Source organism: Otolemur garnettii, unplaced genomic scaffold, assembly GCF_000181295.1.
Source record: "Otolemur garnettii isolate 467f Iridium unplaced genomic scaffold, OtoGar3 scaffold00044, whole genome shotgun sequence".
Lineage (NCBI taxonomy): Eukaryota > Metazoa > Chordata > Mammalia > Primates > Galagidae > Otolemur > Otolemur garnettii.
This window is the reverse complement of record NW_003852439.1, coordinates 13,803,611-13,827,936: the sequence shown is the minus strand read 5'-3', so window position 1 is coordinate 13,827,936 and position 24,326 is coordinate 13,803,611. Positions and strand designations below refer to the sequence as shown.

General features: G+C 44.4%; 1 protein-coding gene across 10 annotated transcripts in view; it reads right to left on the bottom strand.

Moving 5' to 3' along the window:
- Window positions 1-24,326, bottom strand: part of RBFOX1 (RNA binding fox-1 homolog 1) — a 1,537,420-nt gene that overhangs the window by 53,522 nt on the left and 1,459,572 nt on the right. For 8 of the 10 annotated variants that reach the window (XM_012805709.1, XM_012805707.1, XM_012805713.1 and 5 more), the window contains 2 exons: window positions 22,901-22,981; window positions 1,696-1,828 (listed from right to left, as the gene is read on the bottom strand). In XM_012805709.1, the coding sequence (XP_012661163.1) occupies window positions 1,696-1,828; window positions 22,901-22,981 (214 nt within the window). The remainder of the gene's footprint in view (window positions 1-1,695; window positions 1,829-22,900; window positions 22,982-24,326) is intronic. The other 2 variants (XM_012805714.1, XM_012805715.1) reach the window with 1 other exon arrangement.

The following is a 24,326-nucleotide window of genomic DNA, read 5'->3' as shown; positions in this document are numbered from 1 at the left end:
GCCACAGCACTCTACTGAGGGTGACAAAGTGAGACTCTAGCTCAAAAATAATAATAATACAGGGTTTGAAATAAAGATTATTCTCTCCACAATCCTTTGTATGGCATGGTCCTATACTACAAGGGTTAAGACATGCAGAAACATTGGGGGGGGGGGACAGCTAGGGAGAATTTACAGATTTATAGCCAATTAATCCTTGAAAAAAATATACTGTTGTTTTGTCCATTAAGAAGCTCAGAGTTGACCCAACTCTAACAACTGCCTGAGAAACTCAATGGACGTTATCTTATTGTCATCTTTTCCTTTATCTCCCTTTCCTAACCATCTTGGCTCGTCTCATTTTTGGACAACCTCAACTTTGTTTTCTAATACTTAATTTTGAAACACTTCAAACATTCTAGCTTGGAATAGGTGAGATAGAAATAAATAATGAAAAAAAAACAGTGTTTCCCTTTGTCATGAGTATAACAAGGAGGAAATCTGGGTTAATTCAGATTTTCTAAAAGTCACAAGCAGAAGAGCTCTAAAATCCATTTAACTCCTTTTGCATGGTCGTAAATGCAGCATGCTTTGCTTCTTGCAGACCAGGAAGCCAGTCACTGGTTAGGGAAGCCTCATGCCAGAGTAAGGGCAGGACTTCTCAGCTACAGCACCCCTGACCTCGAGCCTGGCAAGCCCAGGGTGGGGGTCCGTCCTGGGCATGGAGGGTGTTAACAGCATCGCTACACCTTCCTCAGTAGTCCCATCACCTCTCCATTCCTGCTGTGACAATCAACAGTGTCTCTAGACCAGCGGTTCTCAACCTGTGGGTCGTGACCCACAGGAACTGCCTTAAAAGGCCACGACATTAGGAAGTTTGAGAACCACTGCTCTAGACCTTGCAAATGTCCCCTGGCCTAGGGCCACCACCTTAGAGGTACCCCTGTCTTCTGACTCCAGGGGTATAAGAGTATGCTTGCAGGCTCCCTAACAGGACAGAGGGACCAGCTTTTCGGAAAGGCCCCCAATCAGTACCACCTTGTCTTTACCTGAGCACTCGCCCCCATTCCCTGATCCTCACATGGCAATACCAACATCCACCCACAGAAGGAGGAAACCAGCAGCAGGAATCAAACCCACAGAGGAGAAAGGCAGGCAAATGCCACTTTGGAAAAACCCAACTAATATCTCCATTCCAATGGCATTAACTCTTACAGGTTTGCTTTCCACTCCACACCTGATTTTCTCTTCTCAGGCAAAGGGTCATAAACCTTGAAGAGCCAGAAGCCTTTGGCGGGAGAATCAAGAGCAAGCACCCCAGTGATTTTTATGTATGAAAAACCTCACATCTCTCCGTGGAGGAATTCAAGGGGCAAATGTGGTCCAACCTCCTTAATAACCAGATGTTTGCAATCATCAGAAATACATCTTTGGCTGTAACCATTTCTCTGTTCTCCAGCACTCAGTCTCAGAGAGAATTTACATAACAACATGTGGCATGTAGAATGCTTAAAGGCACCGACCATGACAGGACAAATTACACTCATTTTCAATACTCTTTGCAAGGTGCTCCACTGCAGGCGCGCCGGGCTGCATGCTGGGGTGGTTCTGGGGTGGGGGGGAGTCAAGACCATCATGCTCGCAAACAGCTCCGTGCCTCTGGGGAGGGAGGGAGGGCTGGTGCAGGGAGGCCCGCCCGGGAGGCTGCCCACTTACCCGCCGTAGGCCGGGATCGGGGGCGGGGGCGCCGCAGCGCGGAAGGTGTTGTACACGGTGCGGCCGCGGCCTCGCAGGTGGGCCCCTCGGTAGGCGGCTGCTGCGGTGGCGGCTGGATACGGGAAGCCGGGCACTGCGGACGAGAGGAGAGCGCAAAGGCCATCAGATGCACACCCTGCCTCGGAGGAGGAGGAAACAGGGCCAAGTGGGGACCTCACCCCCTTCCCGGAGTCAGGAGGCAAACAGCGGACAGAGGCCAAGGCTGGACTCCAGAGAGGACGGGCTGGCTGAGATAGTGTTGTCTCTGCCCGGGGGAATATGGCAAATGATAAAACATTTACAAAGAATTCTCACTAACAGGAGAAAAGATCACTGCAAAAACTTAAATTTTAAAAACAGGTAGTCTGTAAGAGGTGTGCGCCATGCCCTCTCCACCACTATAGACACATGTGTATAACATGTGTATACGGAGGGTGCCACACATGGATCCACATTTTAAGAAAGGAAGAAAAACTATGAAAATTGCAATGATATACCCTGGTAAAGTTTGTTACTTTGTATATTGTATTTTGTATCTCTTGTAATTGCAGAAGTCAAGTGCAACTTGAAGATTATAATTGTAATACAGTTTTTTCCTTTCTGAAAATGTGTATACTTTTCTTGGTACTCTCTGTATATCAGTGTACTGTATACATGTCTGTATATGCATGTGAAAATGTATACGTGTGTGCTTGTATATGCAAATATTTATATTATGCACACATGTACATATTTGGTTATACATACACACATGTATTTCCACATGCTAGTAGTTATCTCTGGGGACAAACTGCATGAGTGTGAATTTTTTATTCATAGTTTTTCTCCATCCCCTTTTTATTTACTTTCCGTATCTCCCTTTATGCACATATATTGTTCATTAAAACTTTTAATGGAAGTATGCCTTTGCACACGTCTGTAAAGTGTGCAAACCACATGTGCCCTAAGAAACAGATGATTACCAACTCGTCCTATGGTCCCTAACCTCCTATGCGGCAAATACAACCACCATAATTACAATAATCTGGGAACTCAACCCTTAAAAAGAGAGTGTGGGCAGGGAGTGCTTCCCGGGGGGACAATTCTCTGAGCAGGATGCTGTGGTAAGGAGTCTGGAAGGGAATGAAGCCTGGTAATTAATTCTTCTCACTCTACCTGGGATGTCCTTGCTCCCAGGGCACGCACATCCTCACCCATCAGAGCCACTGGGGCTAAGAAACAAACCACTTTGGCCTCTCAGAACCTCACAGTGGTTTGGCCATACTGTGGCTGCCCCATCCCAGGAGGCACAGGCAGTGTTTCCCAAACCCTGTCCCACAGAGGCAAGTACTTTCTTTGCTGAGAAAATGCATTTGGGAAGCTGCTGTCCCAGGAGAGCCACAGCAAAGGCTCAGGTGACCCAGGACCTGCACTCTTCCTTTTTCCAGGCTTCTGTAGAACACCTTAACCTCCAGCAGGGTCTGCAGTTCCCATCTGGTTGAATTGACTCCACCCTGTATCCAACTGCCCCCAGGGGATTTGCCCCTCCCTGCCATCACCTTTGGGAGCAGAAGCATTTTACAACCTACCCACCTTCTCATCACCTGCTGTGTATACGAATGCATGGACCCAGGTGAGGGATGTGGAAGGCACAGGGGAGGCAGAGGAGAACACTGGGAAGAAAAGGAAGGGTGCCTGAGACTACTCAGGTTGGGGGTGCGGCCACGTGTTGACCCTGGAGAGCTAGGAATTACACCCGCACCTGGACAGAGGCTGTGTGTACTATGTGGGGGGAGACGTGGAGTGGGTGGAAGGACAGTGGTGCTTCCCACGGAAGCCATTCTAAATTCCCCATAGAATTCTACGGGTTGGAAGAAAACCCTGGAACTCAAAGCGACGATCAAGCGGTTTATCATTATCTGGGATTCCCTGTCAGTTTTTGACCATCCGGCAGCCGTTCTGTTTGATGGATTCCACTACATCTTTCTCTCCCCGTGGGGGTAAAATTCACCGATTGTCAAATTAAGCCAGAATGATTCTATCTTTCTATTCGTCTCTGACAAGACCATAAAGGTTGTTTTCAACTTTTACTTTTGAATGTTATTAAAGACAAATCATGCCGTTTTACTGAATCCTCTCGCCAGCCCCTAGCACCTGAGTTCCCTGGACCTCGTTCTGATAAGCATGGTTAGAACCGCGGAGGGTGTGGGTTGTGATGAGGAAGCAGGTAAATCCTAATCTCATAAAAGCCTGCGAGTAATGAGATAGGGGACGCTTGCTTCAGGCCCGGGGAGGAAATGAGTGGGAATGGCTTTGACTCCAAATCTATCTTGCCACAGTTCAAATATTAAGTTTTCATGGGAACACCCTGGATTTCGAAATAAAGAAAATGAAAAATTCACAATCTGGCAGAGCAGCTGGCTGGCTGTGCAGAGAAACACGGTAATTATGCTGACCCATTCATTATCACCGGCTACAGTGCTCGTGAGCGAGACAAGCCCCCTCTCAGCGACAAGCAGGTTTTACAATAATTCTTGGAGGATTTAGATGTGAGATATAACATGAAACAGAAGCTCAGCAATCCAGTGAGGGAACACATGCTGTTAAAAGGCTAGAGTCAGAATTCTATTTTGTACCCTCTTTGTTATAGGGGAGAATGTCTTCCCGGGTGCAGGATTAGCTGTTTACAAGTCTTACTAGGGAGACCCTTTGGGCTCCCCCATGCAGGGCACATGGGTAGACATCTTATTTTGTTAAAGGAACACACAGACAGGACTAAGAATCAACTCCGGGCTCAAACGGCACCTTTCTGGGAGGTCAAGTGCCCTCAGGCAAAACAAGGAGGTTCCACAGATCAGGTTTGGGGCCAGAGGCTTCCTACAGACAGGGTGGAGAATTTAAGGCAGACGGTTTCCCCAGCTGTTCCTTTCTTGCGGTTAGTCTAGAACTGGCCCTTCGTGAAGTCTCCAGCGAGTCCTCAGGATCAATGAGCAGTTCTTCTCTCTTTCTGTAGCTTCCTTTCTCCTTCCATCACTCCCTCCATCCTCTTTCTTTCCCTCCCTTCATTTAATTATTTATTGCTTTCTGCATTTTCATCCTTCTTTATCCTCTTTTTTAGGAATTCTAATTTTCTAAGGAAGGCTGCCCTGATACTCCCCTGGTGCATGGAAACATAACGTAGGTTGGATCAGAGACGAAAGACAAGGGGTCTCGCCAGTGCTGGAATGCAAGCTGGGTGAGGGCGGACATCTCCCTGCAGCCTGCTCGCCCGGGAGCAAGACGGGCTGGCACCCACCAGGCATCGGCCACCTGGCCCTGTGTGCTTACACACCTGTCTCCGTCCTTCCGAGAGAACAGAGGTCTCTTCTTCACCGCCCACTGTCCATGACACTGTCCCATGTACAAAGGGGCCTGCCCAGCATTTGTCAAGTACTCAAGTGACACAACTGGATCTGAGTCACAATCCCAAACAAGATAATTTCTGCTTTCATCCTTTTGGGTGTTGCATTGGCTCAGAAATATCAAACGAGACTCAGAACAGGTATGCTATCCACGGAAGGAGAGGCAGCTCGAACACACACACCACACTTGGAGCCATCAGAGCCCTTGGTTACCTTCAATTCACTTGTACTACAGCACGCTGTCAGGGTCTGGAAACACTGCTTGTTGGGGGGGAAAGCAGGACTCAAACATTTGCCCCCAGACAGGCACCGCCTACTAAAAGGTATTTAGTCACATCTCTTCCTCCCTATAGACCCTAGACAACGCTCTCTGACAATCCGGCAACAACAGTAAGCCTGTGTCACAAGGAGCAACAGAAAAAAATTCGTAATTCCAAACGCATCCGACTTGTAACTCCACCTTCTGCATTTCCTCCCATTTCTCTTAGATGATTTTTTCTCTCTCAGTGGCTGGTTTAGGATTTTTCTCTTAATGCCACCAAGAGAAATGGTCACTTTCAAGGACAAAACAAACAAACAAACAAAAAAACCCACTACTGTTTATCATACTTCCTTTAAAATCAGCATAGAATGGAAAGAATGGATATTTTTCTTACTTGCCTACCAGGGACAGTGGTTTGCAGATGCTGGGACACAGCTAAGTGTATATTTAAAACACACACCTGGACAGATGATTCAGATACAAATTAAACAAGACACAAATGCTTCCACTGTATAGAAAAAAAAGATCTCAATCAAATGTATGCTTACTTCGTGACATGAGACTTATCTCTTGTTGAGTCTAAGTTATCGCGTTATCAATTAATACCTTCCTTTAGGGGTTTGGATCCTGTAACTGGCACTGCGTGTTGAATGAAGCAAATGCAAAATGCTGAGTGAAAACTCCAATGGCTTTTCCATTTTTGGAATTAATGTTAAATAAAATGTTTAAATCGATGTTACATAAAAATTAAACCTGTCAACCTCTCCAATATCTGTAAATGCCTCTTGGTTAATTAAAGAACAATATTAGGAGGAAAAAAAAAAAAAACAACAAAGTGTGGGTATTTCTGAACCCAAACACTGGAAATTTGATTTTTTTTCTAGTTCAACTTGAGGTTAATAAATGTGTAAACAGATTGTCAATGAGGAACAATAGAAAGTATTCGAGTTTATTTGTGGCTATAGTATAAATCCTCAGTTCATGGCAGGAACGAGGCGAGGAAGGAAAAACCCACAGGTTCATTATACTGAAAAGGTTCCCTCTTAAACCTTATCCAGCATAAATCAAAGTGAAAAATCTGTATCACTGCAACGAAAATTGGATTTAGCTCATAAGCTAAAAATGAATTTCTCTCAAAGAAAACAAGGCAAGAGCTTTTGGAGAAAATACCAATTGAGCATCTTGTTGACACATCCACATTCCCAGCCCACCCACTCTTACCCTTGAGCTAGATTTATACCCAGAGCATATTCTGAGCTGGTTGGTGGAGCAGCCATCTCAGTTCTCGGAAATAAGGAGTTCAGTACCGTGGAACTCAATGAAACGGGGACTTTAGGGATGTAACGCGAGGTAGCTGCGATGTGCTCCAGGAGGCAGGCAAATCAACATTTTTAAACAGAAGACACGTGGGTGTATCAACCAGCCAAATGGGCCATTTTGCAAAGTGTCAACTGCTTACTGCCTGTCTCCCTCACAGGCTAGGCCCCCACCTCCCACCTCCAGTGAGCTCTGTGTTCCCTGTATTGAAGGGGCGAGTGGGTGTGTCTCACCACCCCCCCATCTCTTTTATGAACATGGTGCTTACCTTCGAAAATAAACCCAAATGAGATCATCTCACCAGCCCGGAAATCCCAAGAGAAGAAACACAAAACCCGGGGAAAGTACTTGAGGGTTATAAACTGCATATTAAAGTTTTAGAGCTCTGGGAGAGATGGAAGAGTAGCAGATGCAAAACCCGACAGGGGGGCAGATTCTGCATCAAAGCCATAAAAATATACAACCGCTTTGATGGGCAATTATTCCTTGCATTCGCGCACTGGTTTGAATTTGCATGAGATTGCCAGATGCCCTGGAAAAGGTGTGCGTCCCCACGGGTGGGGGGCTCTCTCTTTGTCCCACTCCCCCCTTCTCCTTTTGCTCCATAATGACACCCTTCCCCGCGCTTGCGAGGTTTTAAGCTGGAGAGATATTCATGCTAATTTGGGGTGGAATTTTTCAGTGGGTAATTTATGGTAGGAAATATTCACTTACACGATCCTGGGGGTGCGGATACGCTTCTGACAGCAGGTTCACGGATTTTGCAGGATTTCCCTTGGGGGGACTCCCATTCCATGTGCTGGACCATAAATTAAGAAGTGGTGGAATCGGTAACATCCCGAGGGGAGATGAACACCCACACCCAGCCAGCACTCATGGAGTGGCAGTTCCCTCAGTGAAGACTCAAAAAAGTCTGATGATTTTTTCCCAAATGGCAAAATCTGTGGTCTTCTCCTTTTTGTGTGTTCAAAGCGGATCTTGGGTAAAAGTACACCAAATTGGTTTATAATACAGGATTTACACGCAAGTAGGCCACTCCTTTTAAATGGCCGTTAATAACAAATTTATTAACGGGGCATATTCAATTCTAGCTCAAAGCAAAAGCAGAAAGGCTGTCCATGTTTCTTGTTGCGGTTTGCTTGCTTGTTTTTATAATTCAGTCATTTTTCAGCGTTTGGGAAAAAAGTGGGGGGAGAGGATTGTATCCTTCCAGTCATGTACAGAGTGAACAAAACGGCCACTTAATTTTGGAAATCTCTGGTTCTCATACTCATGTATATTTATCCCTAAAACACACATTTGGGATCAACTCTTGTTTCGGCATAAAATGCATGTTGATATTAAATACCGCTGTTTAGAAGTGAATAAATCTACATTTTGGACAAACAGTTCTTTATAGGACATCCTCATTTGAAATGCATTGAATAGGAAAACAAAAATTTCTAATTAATGTACAAGTCTAATCACCATTCTCCACATGGAAGAGTAATTTTTCACTGTTCATTTGCTTGGTTTAATCTCAAAACTGACATAACAGAAACGCAATGTCCTATAAATCTCTGCTCATTTGTTTCCTTAATATTCATATTCCATTGAACTCCAGCTGCTTGTTGCTGCAGTCTATTACAACATGCAAAAGTGTCGATAAAAATATTATGAAAGGAAGGATGTGTTTCTTCCTGGCTGTGCCTGCCATTTATTTGGGAAGAGACAATAAATGGCTTGTGGATTGTCCCTCGGCCTGCTGCTTGGTGGGTGATTAGTGATTAATTACCTTGCAGCAAATTGACATGGCACGAGGAAATTGACACAGGCCTGATTAATTAACTTTTTATGGGCGGTAGTTACTCACAAAACACCGCGCACCATAATTGAATCTCTTTACATAACGTCATGCTACAAAAGTTTTAGTCAAATCCAAATTAGCCAGAAGTTTCCAGCCATTATAGGTCTGATTAGGATGCGCTGAAGGAATTGGCAAGAACGTGAACTTGGAAAGAAGTGCAGGTTTTTGATGGGGAAAAAGATGGTGACACTGTACTGGCCTGATTGTGCGAGCCAAATTTATCGATGTAAAGCTCGACTTTGGGGATAGGACGGTAAGAGGCTGATATGCCTCCTTTTTCTCCAGTCTCACTTGGCTGGGTCACAGTCCTTCTGCCCATTCTCCATCTCCTTTGCCAGGTCCCTAATTCAGATCTGGGTTCCAATATTGCTTCCTCTAAGATAGTGGTTCTCAACCTGTGGGTTGTGACCCTTTTTTAACAATGAAAGTGCACTGAGGCATTAGGAAGGTTGAGGAGCACTGCTCTAAGGCACCACAGCTTTGTCTCATGTCCTGACTCCCACAGCTCTCACCATGACATTACCTTGCTGGTTAATCTTCCCTTCACTTAGCAGTTTCTTACCAACTCATTTGATTCGACTTCACAGGCCTCTCTGTTAGGATGTCCTGGGGACTGTATTTTGGTCACTACTGTATCTCCAGCACCTAGCAGATGACCTAGCACAAGGTAATGAAGGAAATGTGTGTTGATCGCAGTGTGAGATGAACCCAGAACACCACAGTAGCTCGGTAACAGAACAAAATGGGTGAGGGTTCTTAGACCTGGAAGAGTTGTCGAGATGCTACCTATGCAGGATGCATATTCCGAGGGAAACTCTGGGTGAGTGACAGAGTTCATGATGAGCGATCGATCCCGCACCTCACTTGTGCACAAACCCCAGGAAGTGATAACTGGAGTAAACCAAGCAAAGGCAGGATTGCAATGGGCAAAAGTCTGACCCCTGAAACTGCATTGCTGCTGTCTATTACAACATGCAAATGTGTTGATAAAACTATTATGTGTTCTCCCTGGACACGTGTGCCATTTATTTGGGAAGAGACAATTAACGGAGATCAGGCTGCAGGGGGATAACAGCCAGCATTCACTAACACCTGCTAGTTGTCAGACCCACAGAACTCAAAACCCAAAACTATGTGAAGCCATGGTTATTGCTCTCTTTACCTTCCTGGGGTGGACACAGAGGTATCACAGAACAGATACTTGTGCCGTGACTGGAATCCAGGCAGCCTGACACTAGGGCGGAAGACCCTGTCTGTGTCCACCAGCGGGGTATCCTCAGCCAGCAGCTTCCTTTACTCTCTCTGTGCTCTTTCTTGTCTTTTATTTGGACCCCCTCCTACTGCCCGTACCAACTGCTACATCATCTCCCTATATCCAGCCCACATCGGAGGGAGCCCATCCCAATGCATCATGGACTGGGTTTATTTGTGGCAGAATCTGTTAACAAGTCTCTCAGAGGTCCCCTAGTTGGGAGCTAGGAGGAGACATGGAGGGGTGTGTGTGTGCATGTGCACACACACCATTTCTTCCATTCTATATTGATGTTCTGAGATTCCCAGACACCTGAAAAGGCTTTGAGCCTTTTCTGCTAATCGGATGCAGGTCACAGGGGTCAGCACTGATTTATGTTCCTGATAAGAGTCCAAAGGCAAGCTGTTTCCCTTCCCTACTGGGGCTGATTGGTATATCTGAATGTGAGTTGGAAGAGGGGGTTATCATCAACCCCAAAATGTTAGGAATACAGACTCTAGAGCAATAGTGAGTGGGGAACACTGCTAGGGTGTTAGTGGAGGCCACAGTTGTACCCATAAACCTAATTACCATCAAAATAATGAGCTCCTTATGACTAAATTCAACTAGCAATTTCGAATTTGGAAGATTGGAATGAGAAGCATATTTCAAAGTCTTGAAAGATTTGAATAAGAAACTTGCCTAACATTTGGGGGTGTTACACTTTTTTCTATATATAATCAGTTGGTTGATATTGTTATCAAATGTCAGTTTACTCACAACTTCATTTGAAAGAAGCCTTTTTTTTTTTTTTTTAAGATAAGATTCATCTGAGAGGAAAAAAACCTAACTGCGATAAACACCCAGGCATTGACTCTGAGCATCATATACCATGTTCCCAAAGCAGAAAGCTTCCCTGACTTAAAAGCAAATTTAAAAAGCAGCAACAGGAGCCACACACACCACTCACACACATGAATAAAACACAAGACGGCTGCCCTGTTTTAACTAATTGCCACGCTGCCCCAGTTTACCTCCCGAAATTAGCTGCTGTCTCTTTTCTCCCAGGTTACAAATGGGCGGGTTAATACAGCAGACCTGGGCACACATCTTCGCTGCTGAACGTACAGTGATGCACTTTTACTGTGCAGGAGAGGTATTTGTGATCTGTCTACTCACAGGTATCGACTATTCTCCCCCGGGCAGGATTTTTGTAACATTTCATTCAGCAAAACGAGAATGCATCTTAATCTTGGAGTGTTTAACTTGGCAGAGCCACAGAAGGCGTCTGCAAAGGTGCTTTCTGTCCTTTGAAGGAAGCACTAACGTCAAACAGAGCCCTGAAATGCTGAGATCTATTTTAATTTGGACTCAGCAATTCACCACACTCTATTAGTTTGACAGAACCTGCACCGGCATCAATTTAGTTCACACCCTACCCTCAACCCCTAGGAGGCCATGGGGAAGAAAAGAACCCAAATAATTTATATAAATAATCACTTTATCGAGTGCATATACACGGTAAAGCTTCCATTGTTAAATCATTCATGATCTATCTAACAGCTGGCTCGAATGGCACGCTTGGCGCATTGCCTCTCCAGGTAGGAAACAGGGCAAGTGAGATAAATTAGCTTCCTTATGCTGGGCTGGGTACCTCAGGGTTCTCTAGAGCTACACAGCTCCTAAACCCCCATACAGAACAGACTGAAAGAGGGTCATTCAGAAATGATCCTTTTTTTGGATATAAAGCTGCCTCGTTGGTGAACTTTCAAAACATCCTGGAGAAGATGGCTTTTAAGAAAGAAAAAGAAGTGTTGGCATTTGAGGAGCCATAACACCCCAAGTAGCCTGACTGACTCTTTACACAGGACCATCTCATTTAATGCTCATGGGTAGGTGGGTCTTCCTGACTATTTACATGGCAAGAGACGTGCCCAGAGTGGAGCACTGGGGTGGCATGATCGTTTCCTCCTCACTTTGCCTGAATCCAGCTTTATTTACCAAATCACATCGTAGTTTAAGAACAATTTTGTAAAACCAATAGCAGGGATTAGGATTTGCCAGGGGGTAGGGGGAGGGAATCTTTAGGAAATGTTTCTGAGATCTCTGTAGCAAATATTAAAAGTGGGGATAAGGTACATCCAAGGATTCTTCCGTCTGTAGAGGGGGTTGTCATGTTTGCCCGTTTGCTTTTACATGAAAAGCAATTAGGTGTTGGCTGGGTACGGTGGTGCACGCCTGTAATTTCTAACTACTTGAGAGGCTGAGACAGGAGGATCACTTGAGCCCAGGGGTTTGAGGTTGTTGTGAGCTATGATGCCATAGCACTCTAGCCTGGGGAAACAGAGACTCTGTATCAAAAAAATAAATAAATAAAGCAATTAGGTGTTAAGAGGCCTACATCTGTGTGCACGTATGCAGCACGTAAGCCGATAGGTCTGTAAGACGTGGAATGTTACTTAGACCGGAAACTGCATTTTCTTAATGCTGCTCCCAAGTCTCTAATAGCAATAAATCCCTTTTGGCATGACAGTTCTTTTATATAAATGAATACGTGATTTAAGAAAATGAGGTTTTTGGCATTCTGAGTGAAGCTACTGTCTAAATTACTGGGTTTAAATGAGCTCCGTCAGGCTCTTCCTCCTTGCACAGGAGGCCAGCTCAGCTCCCTCTCACGCATCTTTGCACTGAGAGAGAGTGGGAGGAGCGGCTCCCTCGCTGCTTGGACACACTTGTATCCAAACACACCAAGAAGCACTGCTCCAGCCCTTAAGTTACGTGAGTGTCAGGGTCGCTCCTTCCCCCTCCTAAGCCGCTCACTCCCAACTCCGAGAAGGCTCAGCTCCGTTTACACAGCGGGGCCCCAGCAGTGCACACGGGCTCCACCACCCCCAGGGTACCCCTTCATTGTGCAGGAACCAGGCAGGATCAGAGCTCTGAACACAGACCAGGTTCTCCCTCTCTTCCCATGTTAAATTCTCATTAGTTTGAGAAAACAAGCAAATGGCAGGTGAGTGGTTAAAAACACATAAACTCTCGAAAGCAGCTTCTCACACTAGGACGGCTTTCTCTGTCGCCTCTGCCGAGGCCAGAGCAGGGTGGGCACTGTCAACGGACTTCAATGTGAGAGCTGCACCAGCCAGTTGATCTTTTTAAGAAAAACGTGAGCATTAAAAAACACGTCCTGTCAATGCTATCACAGGACTTGGGGTTTCCAGGGAATTCCCCCAGAATAGCTGCCTCACTGCCTTTCAGAAACATCTCGTCTCGGCCTTGTTCTCTAGCTGTCGATGTGCCAGAATCCCAGGGCAACATAGTTTATTGTTTTAATATCTGTCTGACACAAAGCAAACGCATCCTCCAGTGACTCCTTATCTGTCATATGTATTTCTGCGAAAGAAATATCAAGACAAATAAGATGTTTGGGGGCACACCACGGGATGGTAGTTTTTGTGATTGCCAGCCTTTTGCAAAAGCGAGACCCCCGTCTGAACAGAACGAAAGCCACCACTCTGCATTGAGATTAATCACCAGACAGCAGCTGCTGAAATGTGGCTTCCTTTCTGCAGATCCATCGTATAAGCAACTGGGCCACTTCAAATAGTATTTGGGTTTTTAAAAAAGTCCTGAAATTGGTAAAAAAAAGAAAAAAAAAAAAGCCAAAGCAAAACACCAGCAAAGTGGGCTATGATTATCTCTCAGACAAAGTAACCACCACTGCTGTCAGCCAGTTGGGGCGGAGGTGATGGCAAAGAGAGAAAAGGCAAATGGACCCCTTCTAGGGCCCAGTGTCCAGGTAGAACCATGGAGTTAATATAAGAGCTCGTAAAAACCTTTAAACATTTTTTTGTTGTTGTTTTAATAAATCAGAGATGTGCTGGGCCAGGGGGAAGGTTGGTCAGATGAAGCAAAGAGATTGTGCTTCAGTGATGGATAAAGAATGGTTCTGGGAGTTCACCGTTGGTGGGGTGGCAGCTGGACAACTGTAGCCAATTGTGCACAATCTTTGTTCATTAAATCAGACATGGGCTGTGAGGCAATAGGCAGAATGTGGCATGTAGCAGGTGTCTCAGAATCTCTCAATCTGTGGATTCAATGCAGGAGACAGGAACTCAGTAGCCAAGTACATCCGTCTGCGGTGCCAAGTGATGGAAGAGCCGTGATATTTAATTCACCTGCTGAGAAGCTCCCATGTGACAGTGCCGACAGTGGATCTAAGAGTGGATGGGTCTGCTGTTGGGTAGCACCTTCCAAACCACCCCTAGGAGCGATGTATTTGTAACTCTTGGAATTTCAGCATTATGCATCTATTATGTGTCACCCCCCTCCCAAGAATGTGGGTTCTACAGAGACTAACTTGTGAGCTACTTCTCTGTTGTGTATTTGTAGTGAGGAAAATGGCACATGGCATATAGAAAAAGTAAAATTCCATGAAGATTGTGGAATGAAGGAATGAATTTTCAACCCCCTGCCCAATCGAAGGGCTGATACAGTAAGTATAGAAGAAATTATTTCAACAAAAATGACAAAGGGGGCATAGATATGCTGCCACCAAAATCCTGAGCCACAGGCACAGGAAAAAGGAGGCAAAGTCTGACTCCCTTATGGGATCCTGGGTCTCAAACTGTTGCCCAGGGAAACCAGGGCAGGTCTTAGAGAAAAAGAACAGCACCTGAATAAAACCTCCAAATCCAGATTTGTCCCAGTGTTTCTGGTGAGAATAAGACTACCAACCGATTTATTGTATGCAGATTAAATTTTATATAATCTTACTCTAATATGCACCAGGAGAAGAGTATTCTTTTTATGTACCTATATTATTTGTTTTAATCTGTGATACAATGGTACAACATGCAGAAAGTAACTGCACATTTCAAAAACATTTCCTTTTTATGTCTGTGCCCAAGAAGCCAGCTGCCATATCCTGCCCTTTCAAATGAAAATGACAGCCTGACAAAGAGGGTAGTAAACTATGGTCCTTTGGACTGTTTTTATAAATAAAGTTTTATTGGAACACAGCCACACCTATTTGTTTATGTGTAGGTATGCTAGTTAATGACTAGATGTATAGTAGCCTATAGTTACTTTGAAGCCACAACAGAGTTAAGTAGTTATAAGGAGACCAGAGAGCCTGGTCTCTGGCTGAACATACTATCCCTGGCCTTTCAATGAACAATTTTTGCTCTGGCCAGACATATCAGATAGGGAACAACTGCCTCTCCAGAAGGCAGGCCCCGTGGGATGGGGATAAGAAAACACAAATAGAGATGCCTGGCGGCTGCGCAGCCATTTCTTAGAGCCCAGCACTGCAAAACTTCAGTAGGGGGATGGAAGTGGGGGACACCAAAAAACTTGGTAGGTACATAAAAAGAATGCCCTAATTCTGGAGGATATTAAAGTATGGTGGAAACATAACTGTGATCTAGGCATAATGAACGTAGTGGGTTACAAGGTGAGAGAGGCGTGGGCTTCCCACAGGCTGGGTTCAAGGTTGATCTAACTGGGTGATCTCATTAATATCTCTGAGCCTGAATTTCCTCATGAAACAGGCATAATGGTTATTCCTTGTCAGTTCCTTGCGAGGATTAAGCACAGAAGCTCATAAGCAGGCTCAGCAGAATGTCTGTCATACAGAAGTGCCCGGCACGCACGACCTCTGGTTTTCATTGCCATTGCTATCATCATTCCAGGGCTGGGACAAGGGCCATTACAGATAGGTATTCACTTTGGTTGCTAAACTTGAGTGGAGTATAGGGAGCACTAAAACCAAAATATAAACACACAAAAAAACTCCGTAATCCAGATAAATCATGCTTTAATGCAACTTTTTAAAAGCCAAATTACTTTCTCAATCCATGATGAATAGACTATCAAAATATAAATACGGAAAACTGCTCTGAGCCACCTTGGATCCTAAGGCTTCAAAAGGAAAAATTAACAATACCATCCTTATCTTTAGGGAAAAATCTTTTTTTTTAGAATATAAAATATAGGGCAGCACCTATGGGTCAAGGATTAGGGCGCCGGTCCCATATACTGGAGGTGGTGGGTTCAAACCCGGCCCCAGCCAAAAAAATAAAAAAAAAGAATATAAAATATAAATTTATATTAGAGAGAGGTGAAATAGCGGGGGGAAGAGATGAGAAAGAGAGAGCAGAGAGTGAGAGACGAGAGGATGGGGCAGGGGAGAGAACAGGGCACAGGCATTTCAAAGAAAGGAAGGAAAAATGCCAGCTGGGAAATCTTTTTGTTCTCTTTGTCAAGGCTCTTTTTCCATTCATTTTTGTTTTTATAAAAAATAATCACATTATTGAGGGGCAGTGGCTCACATCTGTAATCCCAGAACTCTGGGAGGTCAAGGAGGGAGGCTCACTTGAGCTCTGGAGTCTGAGGCCAGCCTGAGAGCCTGTAGTCCCAGCTACTGGAGAGGCTGAGGCAAGAGGCTCGTCTGAACCCGGCAGTTTGAGGTTGCAGTGAGCTATGATGATGCCACTGCACTCTAGCCCTCGATCCCAGTGACTGTCTCAAAAAAAAAAAAAAAAAAAGGGGGGGGGGGAAGAAACACTCACATTAAAACGTTATTTGTCTGGATTACTGCATTTTCTGGCACTCCATTAAAATTGTATCTGAAGAAGTTAGCACCTCACCAGTTTGCCCTGCTCCCAGCACTAGTCATTTTTATTTTAAGCAACCTCCCCAGGAAAGATTAGGAAGAAAATATCTTGCAGGCAACTGAAAAGCTCTGAGTTACCAGCAAGTGAGGGAGAGGGGAGACACAGATCTTTACATCGAGGTGTCAGGGGCACAATGCCCTGTGTGTGCACTTTCTATTAACTGGACTCAGTCCACTGACGTTTTTTGTATTGTGCAGAAGACAGAGGGAGCCGTAAATTACTTTAGACCCTTACTTTAATTATAGAAACCAATGGAAGTTCTATCAATTACCTAAAAGTAGAATAGTGCAGGCCTGATTTATGTATGTTTCTGCCACTTAAATCATTGTTTTATGAATTCCACACAATTACTTCCATAAAATCTGCAATCAATATATCAATTAAAACTATGCCACTACCACTTGCCCTTGAGTTTCATTAGAAGTGAATAAATGAGGAAATGATTTTGCATTTTGATAACGTTCTGGCTCCTAAGCATTTGCCTGTGGTATCAGATTTTTTTTCCCCTCGAGTAGGATTGGGGTGAATATTTCAGGGGAATGATCTTAACTTTAGGATTTGTCCTGACAAGGATCTATCACGGCTCAGCCGTGGCTTCTATGTAACTAGAAAAAATACAATTTGGATTGATAAGCAGATGAATGATATAGAAATTATTTCTGAAATATACTTTTCTAGTCCTTGACAAATAAAACTGGCATCCTTCTATCAAGGGGTTTGCTATGGACTGAATTGTATTTCCTTCCTATAAATTCATACATAGAAGGCACTCTTAACCCTTTGCAATGGTATTTGGAGTTGGGGCTTTTGAGGAGCAACCAGGTTTTGATGAGGTCTTGAGGGTCCAGTGTCTTTATATGAAGCAATCCCTTCATATGTGAGCATGCTCTTACTAGTTTGCTCTGCTATGTGAAAACACAGAGAGGGTGGCCGTCTGCAAGCCGGGAGGAGAGCCCTCACCAGAACCCAACTGTGCCAGTACGCTGATGTCCACCCTCCAGCCTCCACAACTGTGAGAGAACAAATGGCCTTTAAGCCTGCCAGACTATGGTATTTTGTCATGGCAGCCTGAGCTAACACAGTGCTAAGCTAAACTTGCTCACTTTAGATTTTGTAATCTAAAATGATATCTAAGGCTGGTGACAAGTGAAAAGACAGATGGTGAAATATAAGCAAAGTCAACCGGCCAAAATAAGAAATATGTTTACAACGTCCATGTTATTTACAGGTCATTTTCCCCAATGAACAAAAATCTCTCATATGGGCATTAGCAAGAAAATGAGAAAAATTCAGAAGAGAAATTCACAAAAGGTAAAGTCTGAATGACAACTAAGTACGTGAAAGATGATGTCCACTGCTAGGAGAAGAGCTCATGGAAATGTAAACAAATTGACTTTTTCACCTATTCAATTTGAAAAATGAAAGAGAGAAAAAATAAGTTGGTGAGTGCTGGGAAGAATGTTGGGATGGGACCAAAATCCCGTCTTTGGGAATGGAGGTGTAGAATGTGAGGGTGGACACAAAGATTTTTACTGCAGCCTTTACGGAGGGAATAGAAAAAGGAGCACTTCAATGACCGGTGGAGAGGGGTTGACTACTCCGTGAGCCATCCTCAGCATGAAATATCACAAAGGCTTAAAGGGAGATGATCACAATATTGTTAAGTGAAACTAAATAAGATTGACATGTGTAAGATACGCATAAACATGAAATACGCATAGACTGTCTTCTGGGTAAAGTCAAAGGACTAACCCTCCGCCCCACCCCGTCCTATGTGTCTATGTGCTTCTTTGAATTATAATGGAGAAAATGTGAAAGGAACTTGTAGGGCGTCCACACAGGTTACTTTAAAGGTGCTACTGGATAAAGTGGGGATATCATTAGCATATGACTCCAACTGCGTGTCGGTATGTGTGTTATCTGCATGCTTCACCAAGTGCAATGAGCACCTGGTACTGCTATAATTTAAAATCTACTCATAAAATTGTGAATCAAGCAAAATAAGGATGACGACATTCACCTGCTTCTGGAAACAGCTACTTCGTATGTAGATTAGCGTCGGGGTAGTGCGTTTTGCTAATCTAATCCGGAGTCGACTTTTCCATTCATGGAACCAATGATTTACCTCTTGATATTGCAGCGAATACAAAGGGAAGTCGTGTTTTATTTCGGAAAAGATGTGCTCCATTCTTTGCCTTCCTGTGTCTGCCTGGAGCAGATTTTGATGTCAAGCATTCATTCAGTGTATGCCAATGGTGCTAACCTAACCCAGCTTGTCTTGCGCAAGAGCTTACAGACCGTGCCCTCTCAGAGTGGGGTGGGCAGCAAGATGCCACCAGTCCACCCTCAGATTTACCAACCCTCTCTGTTAAGGATTTACATATTTGCTACTCAAAGCTTGTTCAAAAACATTATGTTTTGCATTGATACTAGGTGGTCTCGCCTAATGCCCTGGAGTTTCGCTCCAATTTCATTAGTTTGATGTAAAGTAGGCCCATTTTACACTCTGAAGAAGAGTAGGTAATATTAGGAAAGGTAAGAGGATTTCAAACCACCATAAAGGTTGGGGATGAGGAAAGGAAAAAAAAAACAAAAACTGGGCTAGTTTGGGGTCAGATAAGAGAATCTATAGGATCAAGTTGTAGTCACATAAAATCTTGAGTGAACATCTTTCTCGTCGTGCTTTTGTGAGTCCTGGGTCGTATTATTAGGATAATTCACTTGGGAAAAAAATATGCAAAAATGCATCTTAAAAAGCAGATAACTTCAGTAGGAATTATTTTCATTACCGACACATTCAGCAGGGTTCCTTTAAAAACCATCTCCCCTACCGCATTTAAGGGTGTTATTTACAGATGATCGGCTATTTGGCGGGGAAGAGGGGCAATTTAAGTTTAAAACATTCAAAACCAGTTAAAGATCCATGAAGAAAAAAAAAAAAATCAAAGGCAAAACTCCAGAGTAATCTTGGCAGTCAGGAGACAGGAAGAATCCTATACACAAAAGTGTAATTTACCCCTTTTTTCAAGAGCACAGGTTTTAAATAAAAATGATAAACACAAACATTTTCAAGTTAAAAAGCAAGCACATCCTAAGAGACTGCTGAAACGTCAGGAAGCCTCAACTTTAAGGAAGATGGGTGAATTCTTAGAGAAAGACAGTCTTTACCCATCAGCTCTCAAAGATAGGCAGCTCTTAGCTCTGTGGGGATCAGGTCTGGAGAGAGGAGAGAGATCCTGGGTGACCATGAATGTACCTCGAGTGTGTGCACGTGTGTGTGTGTGTGTGTGAGAGAGAGAGAGAGAGAGACCCTTTATAAGCTGGCTGAACTAATTAAGGAAATGGGAGATGGTTTTATACAAGTATATATATCTTTTTTGTCTGTTTGTTTGCAATTTTTGGCTGGGGCTGGGTTTGAACCTGCTACCTCTGGCATATGGGGTTGGCGCCCTACTCCTTTGAGCCATAGGCACTGCCCTATATCTTAATCCAGAAGAGAAAACCCTCACTGTATTTTGCAAAGAAGGGAGCTAACTACGAATAGCCTGGACCTAGAAGCCGTAACAAAGGAAGGAAGACTCTGCATGTACCTTAGGGTACGTGGCTAAGCTTTACACCCAGCACCAGTGCAGAGCCTACAGATGGGAGTAATCTGAGGCCCCCCTGGCTACCCAGCTGGGGAAGGCGAGGTCTCAGAGTGGGTCACCATTACAAGACACTAGCTAAGCTTGTCAATCCCAATGCTCTTGCTTAAGAGGTCGACAAGACTCTTACCATAAAAAAATCATTTTTTGTTTTGCCTCTGTATGGGGTAGCAGGATTAGCTAGGAATTTTCTTGAACACTGCTATATTAAAGGGTGTTTATTTTGTTTAATATGACAATAAACCTAAGTTCTCAACAATGGGAGGAGATTAAAATATAATGAAACAACAGAGTGTTACTGGGTCATTAACATATTTTCATAAAGGGCATATGGCATGATAATAAATGAAAATAACAGGATGAAGAATGTGTGTGTAACATGACTGATGATGTAATTTAAAATTAAAGCATGTTGGACACACACTGTACAGTTTCTGTAATTATTATAAATTCGTACTTTAAAACTAGAAAAAAGCATAATTATATATTGTTGAAGTGACACTGCCATTTTATGTCAGAGATGGGCACGCTTTTTCAGTAAGGAACTGGACTGTTAATGTTTTAGGTTTTGTGGCCACCTCTGTCTCTATGATATATTCCTCATTTTTGTTTTAACAATCCTTGTAAAATCTAAGAATGACTCTGAATGTGTAAGCCTCACAGGACAGACCCTGGGGTGGGTCTGGTGATCCCTGCTTTAGATCAGCTCATTTTCTCTGTATGCCTCAGCTGTTTAATTTTGGAGGATGTGTGAATCATTTGCATGTTTGATATGTGAGACAGGCTTTCCCCAAATTATTGTGGAATAGTTGAACCCATTGCAACTAGCACCTTTTTGGGAGCGAATTTGTTTTGTTCACATCTATGAGGAAAACTCAAATAAAATAGGCCATATGACGATATGGGGCCAAATTGTCCAATACGGTAACCTCAGTAATGTAACATTAATGAAACGAAAATATCGTCAGTGCCTTAATCCCATCGGTTCTGTGCTGGACAGAGCAGGTAAAGAAGACGTCGTCCCAGACAGTTCTAGAAGGCAACAGTGTTAGAGAAAAAAATAAAACAAAACTTGGGGACTTAACCGTACGGTGAGTTTTGATACAACAATTCTCCTTCAGAAAATAATATTTACAGAGAACAAGGGAGGGGAGATAAATGAAACAATGATGGGAGTTAGAGTCAAAGGGACCCAGGAAGGCAGCTGTAGGTGGAATAATTTCCCCAGTTCATAAAGCAAATCCACCACATCCTGGCTGCGTGATCCTGGCCAGCTACTTCCTCAGCTGCAACAAACATTATGGTACCTACCTGGTGAGATTTCAAGAGGAATAATCAAGGCTGCCCACGTGAAAATGTGCCCTAACCTTGTAACTTTAGGAGATATGTGCACACACAGGTACATGAGCCCAAATGGGATAATTTCCATAACTTCAGAAAGAACTACTTCCCGCCCGTGTGGTTAGATTCTGGCTTCCCGAGGGCACAGGCATACACCTTGCATTTAATTAACGCCGAAACTATCTCTGAAGATTGTACCCTGCCTGGGAGCAGTATCGGCTGCCGGAAACTCCCCAGGCCTCAGAATTCACAGGTTGGTCATCTCATTCCCTACTTGCCCGCTGAGAACCCTCGCCCCACAGGAAGGAGTTTGGGGTGTTTCAGCTTCACACTTAGGGAATTGGGATGCTAGATTCGGGCACGGTGGTGGAGGATTCTCCCCTGTCTCTCATTCTCTTAACCGCCGTGAGCCTGGTACCTCTGCTCCCCGCCTCCCTCCCTTCTCCAGCTGGTCTCAGAAACACCTGGTCTCCCAGACTCGCCTGTGAGTACTGACCCTAAAGAGTCAGTTCTGGGAATTTCATATGACATACCCAGTGTCTGAAACAGACAGTGAAGCCTTGGGTAAGGCTGGGACACTCTCTCAACAGGATGGAATGAGCTGGAGCTTTCGTTCTACAGTCTGCTCTGGGAATCAGGACAGGGCTGGGTCACGCTCCACCCTGGAGCACCCGTCCCAGGCAGAGGAGACTTGGGTTCTACCCTCTCAACACTGTCATCTACTTGCCTCATTTATTTCTTGTCTCCTTCCTCCAGCTATATGTGCTAAAGTACCCCAATTTTTAATTATTATTATCTTTTTATTATCGTCCCCCATTCCCCCCAGTTAAATGGGGGAGAACTGTAATTTTCTTTCTCCTCCTCCTCTTTGGAATCATACAGCAAACAATTTGAATAGCCCTGAAAACAAGTCACTAGCTGAAGGCGACACAGAGTGTCCATAAAGCTCATGCCCAATTTTAAACGGTACACTATTTTAAATTGCACACGAATTTTAAGGGCAGCCTGAATCTTCAACGGTGTGACATTGTGCAAGAAACTACCAATCAAGCATCTCTGGGTTAGCTACGGGACCTTTTGGAAGGCCTGCGTGTGCCATCGAAATTATTTTTATTTTAACTTGCAAAGCTATGATAAAAAGCTATTGCTATAGTTTCCCGCCCTCCCACCACCCTCCCCTCAACCCCATGCCCACGACCCGTCCACGGGACCCGACCCTGACAGATCTCACGAGGAATGGTTGGGACATCTGGGAGGTGAGTGTTCAGATGTAAATGGGCATGAGCAGAGGGGTTCAGATGCTGAGGCAACAGGGAAACAGACACATGCTTAGGAGAGTCAAGTTCACCTCGTAGAGAGCCACAAGCGAGGGGAGGGCAGAGGGAGGGGAAGAGAACTTACATGGCAGGGAAGGTGACTGGACTCAGATTTATGTCACAAAACAAAAAGAGAGCCACAACAGTGGGCTTACTTGCGGAAGTATATACAAGTGAACTGGGGGCACTGTACATGGAGGATCCCTCCTGGTTTGCCTGGCATAACAGGACCGTGCCTACGAAAGAGAGAGAGAGACGGTATCTGGTTTGGGAACAGCCACACTACACCTGAGAGATCACGGCAATGCAAACAAGAAAGGCAGAGACATGAAAACACAGCCACATCCCAGAGCGCACGAGGGGGACACCCGGGGCAGCCCCCCTCCCAGCCCGCCAAACACATGTCATCATGACTCTTTCCAGTGGATTGAGTAGCAGAGTCGGCTACTCCAGGGCCCTGATTCAGATCAGGACTGGAAACAGCCTGGCATCCTGAAAAGGGAACACTGGGAATATCAGAGAGCCCTAGATGGTAAACCTGACTCAAACACCACTGTGCTGTGTGATCCTGGGACGTCACTGTACCCCTCTGTGCCTCAGCAGTCTCATCTGCAAAACGGGGAAACATACCTACCTCCAAAAAAGGTCGTGAATCCTACAGCTGGAGTCGCACTCAAGGCTGGGACTGGCACGTAATAACCACTCCAGGGTAAGCATATGCGTTGACACATTTAGAGAAAACTTACCCCGACCCCCCATACATACACACTCCAAACTTTAGCCTTTCCAAATTAGTTCTTCAGAGAGGAAAGAAATAAACGCAACTTTGGGCATCTGGGACCCTCGCCGGGTGAGACAGTCTTTGGCTTCTCCATTTCTGGTTTTCCCCCCAACCCTCTCTGCTGCCCAGCTGGAGAGGTTGCCAACTAGTCCTTCTCACATTTACTCCAGTATCCCGAAGCTCTCAGCTAGAGAACAGCCACCCCTGACCTCTGGAAATACCCCTGGACACAAGAGTGAAATTAGCTGACCTTCTCTGGGGAGTAAACACATGCAGGGTCTGAATGGGCCTCAGTCAGGATCAACTTTTGCTACACTGATGGTTCTTTTTCTTCCTCATTTAAAAGCAGCTTAACAGCATATAAGGTGAGCCTTCAAACGGTCTAATTTCTTCTCAGCAGGTATTTTTAGTTTCAGAAGGTAACTGGCATAGTATTAGACACGAATACCAAACAAGCCAAACTCCAGGTGATGGAGGTTGGCATCTAAAAATCAGCCAATTGGCGGCAAGCTACCCACTGTAAATGATACTCAGTAATCCTGCAGTAGGTATTCTTGACTAATAAATACACTATGTGATGTTGCAGAAGCCATTCATATGATTTCGCTCATTGCTGGAAATCTTAGAGAGAAATTAATATTCTGATAGAATCTACAGACAGCGACCAAATCTGAATCTTCTAGAGTGGGACCCCAGCAGGCAGACTTTCAGAAAGCTCCCTACCTGTACTCTCTTGAATACTCCTAGTTAAAAACCACTTTTAAAGTAAGATCTGACATTTCTTGGGGTACTTTAGGTTT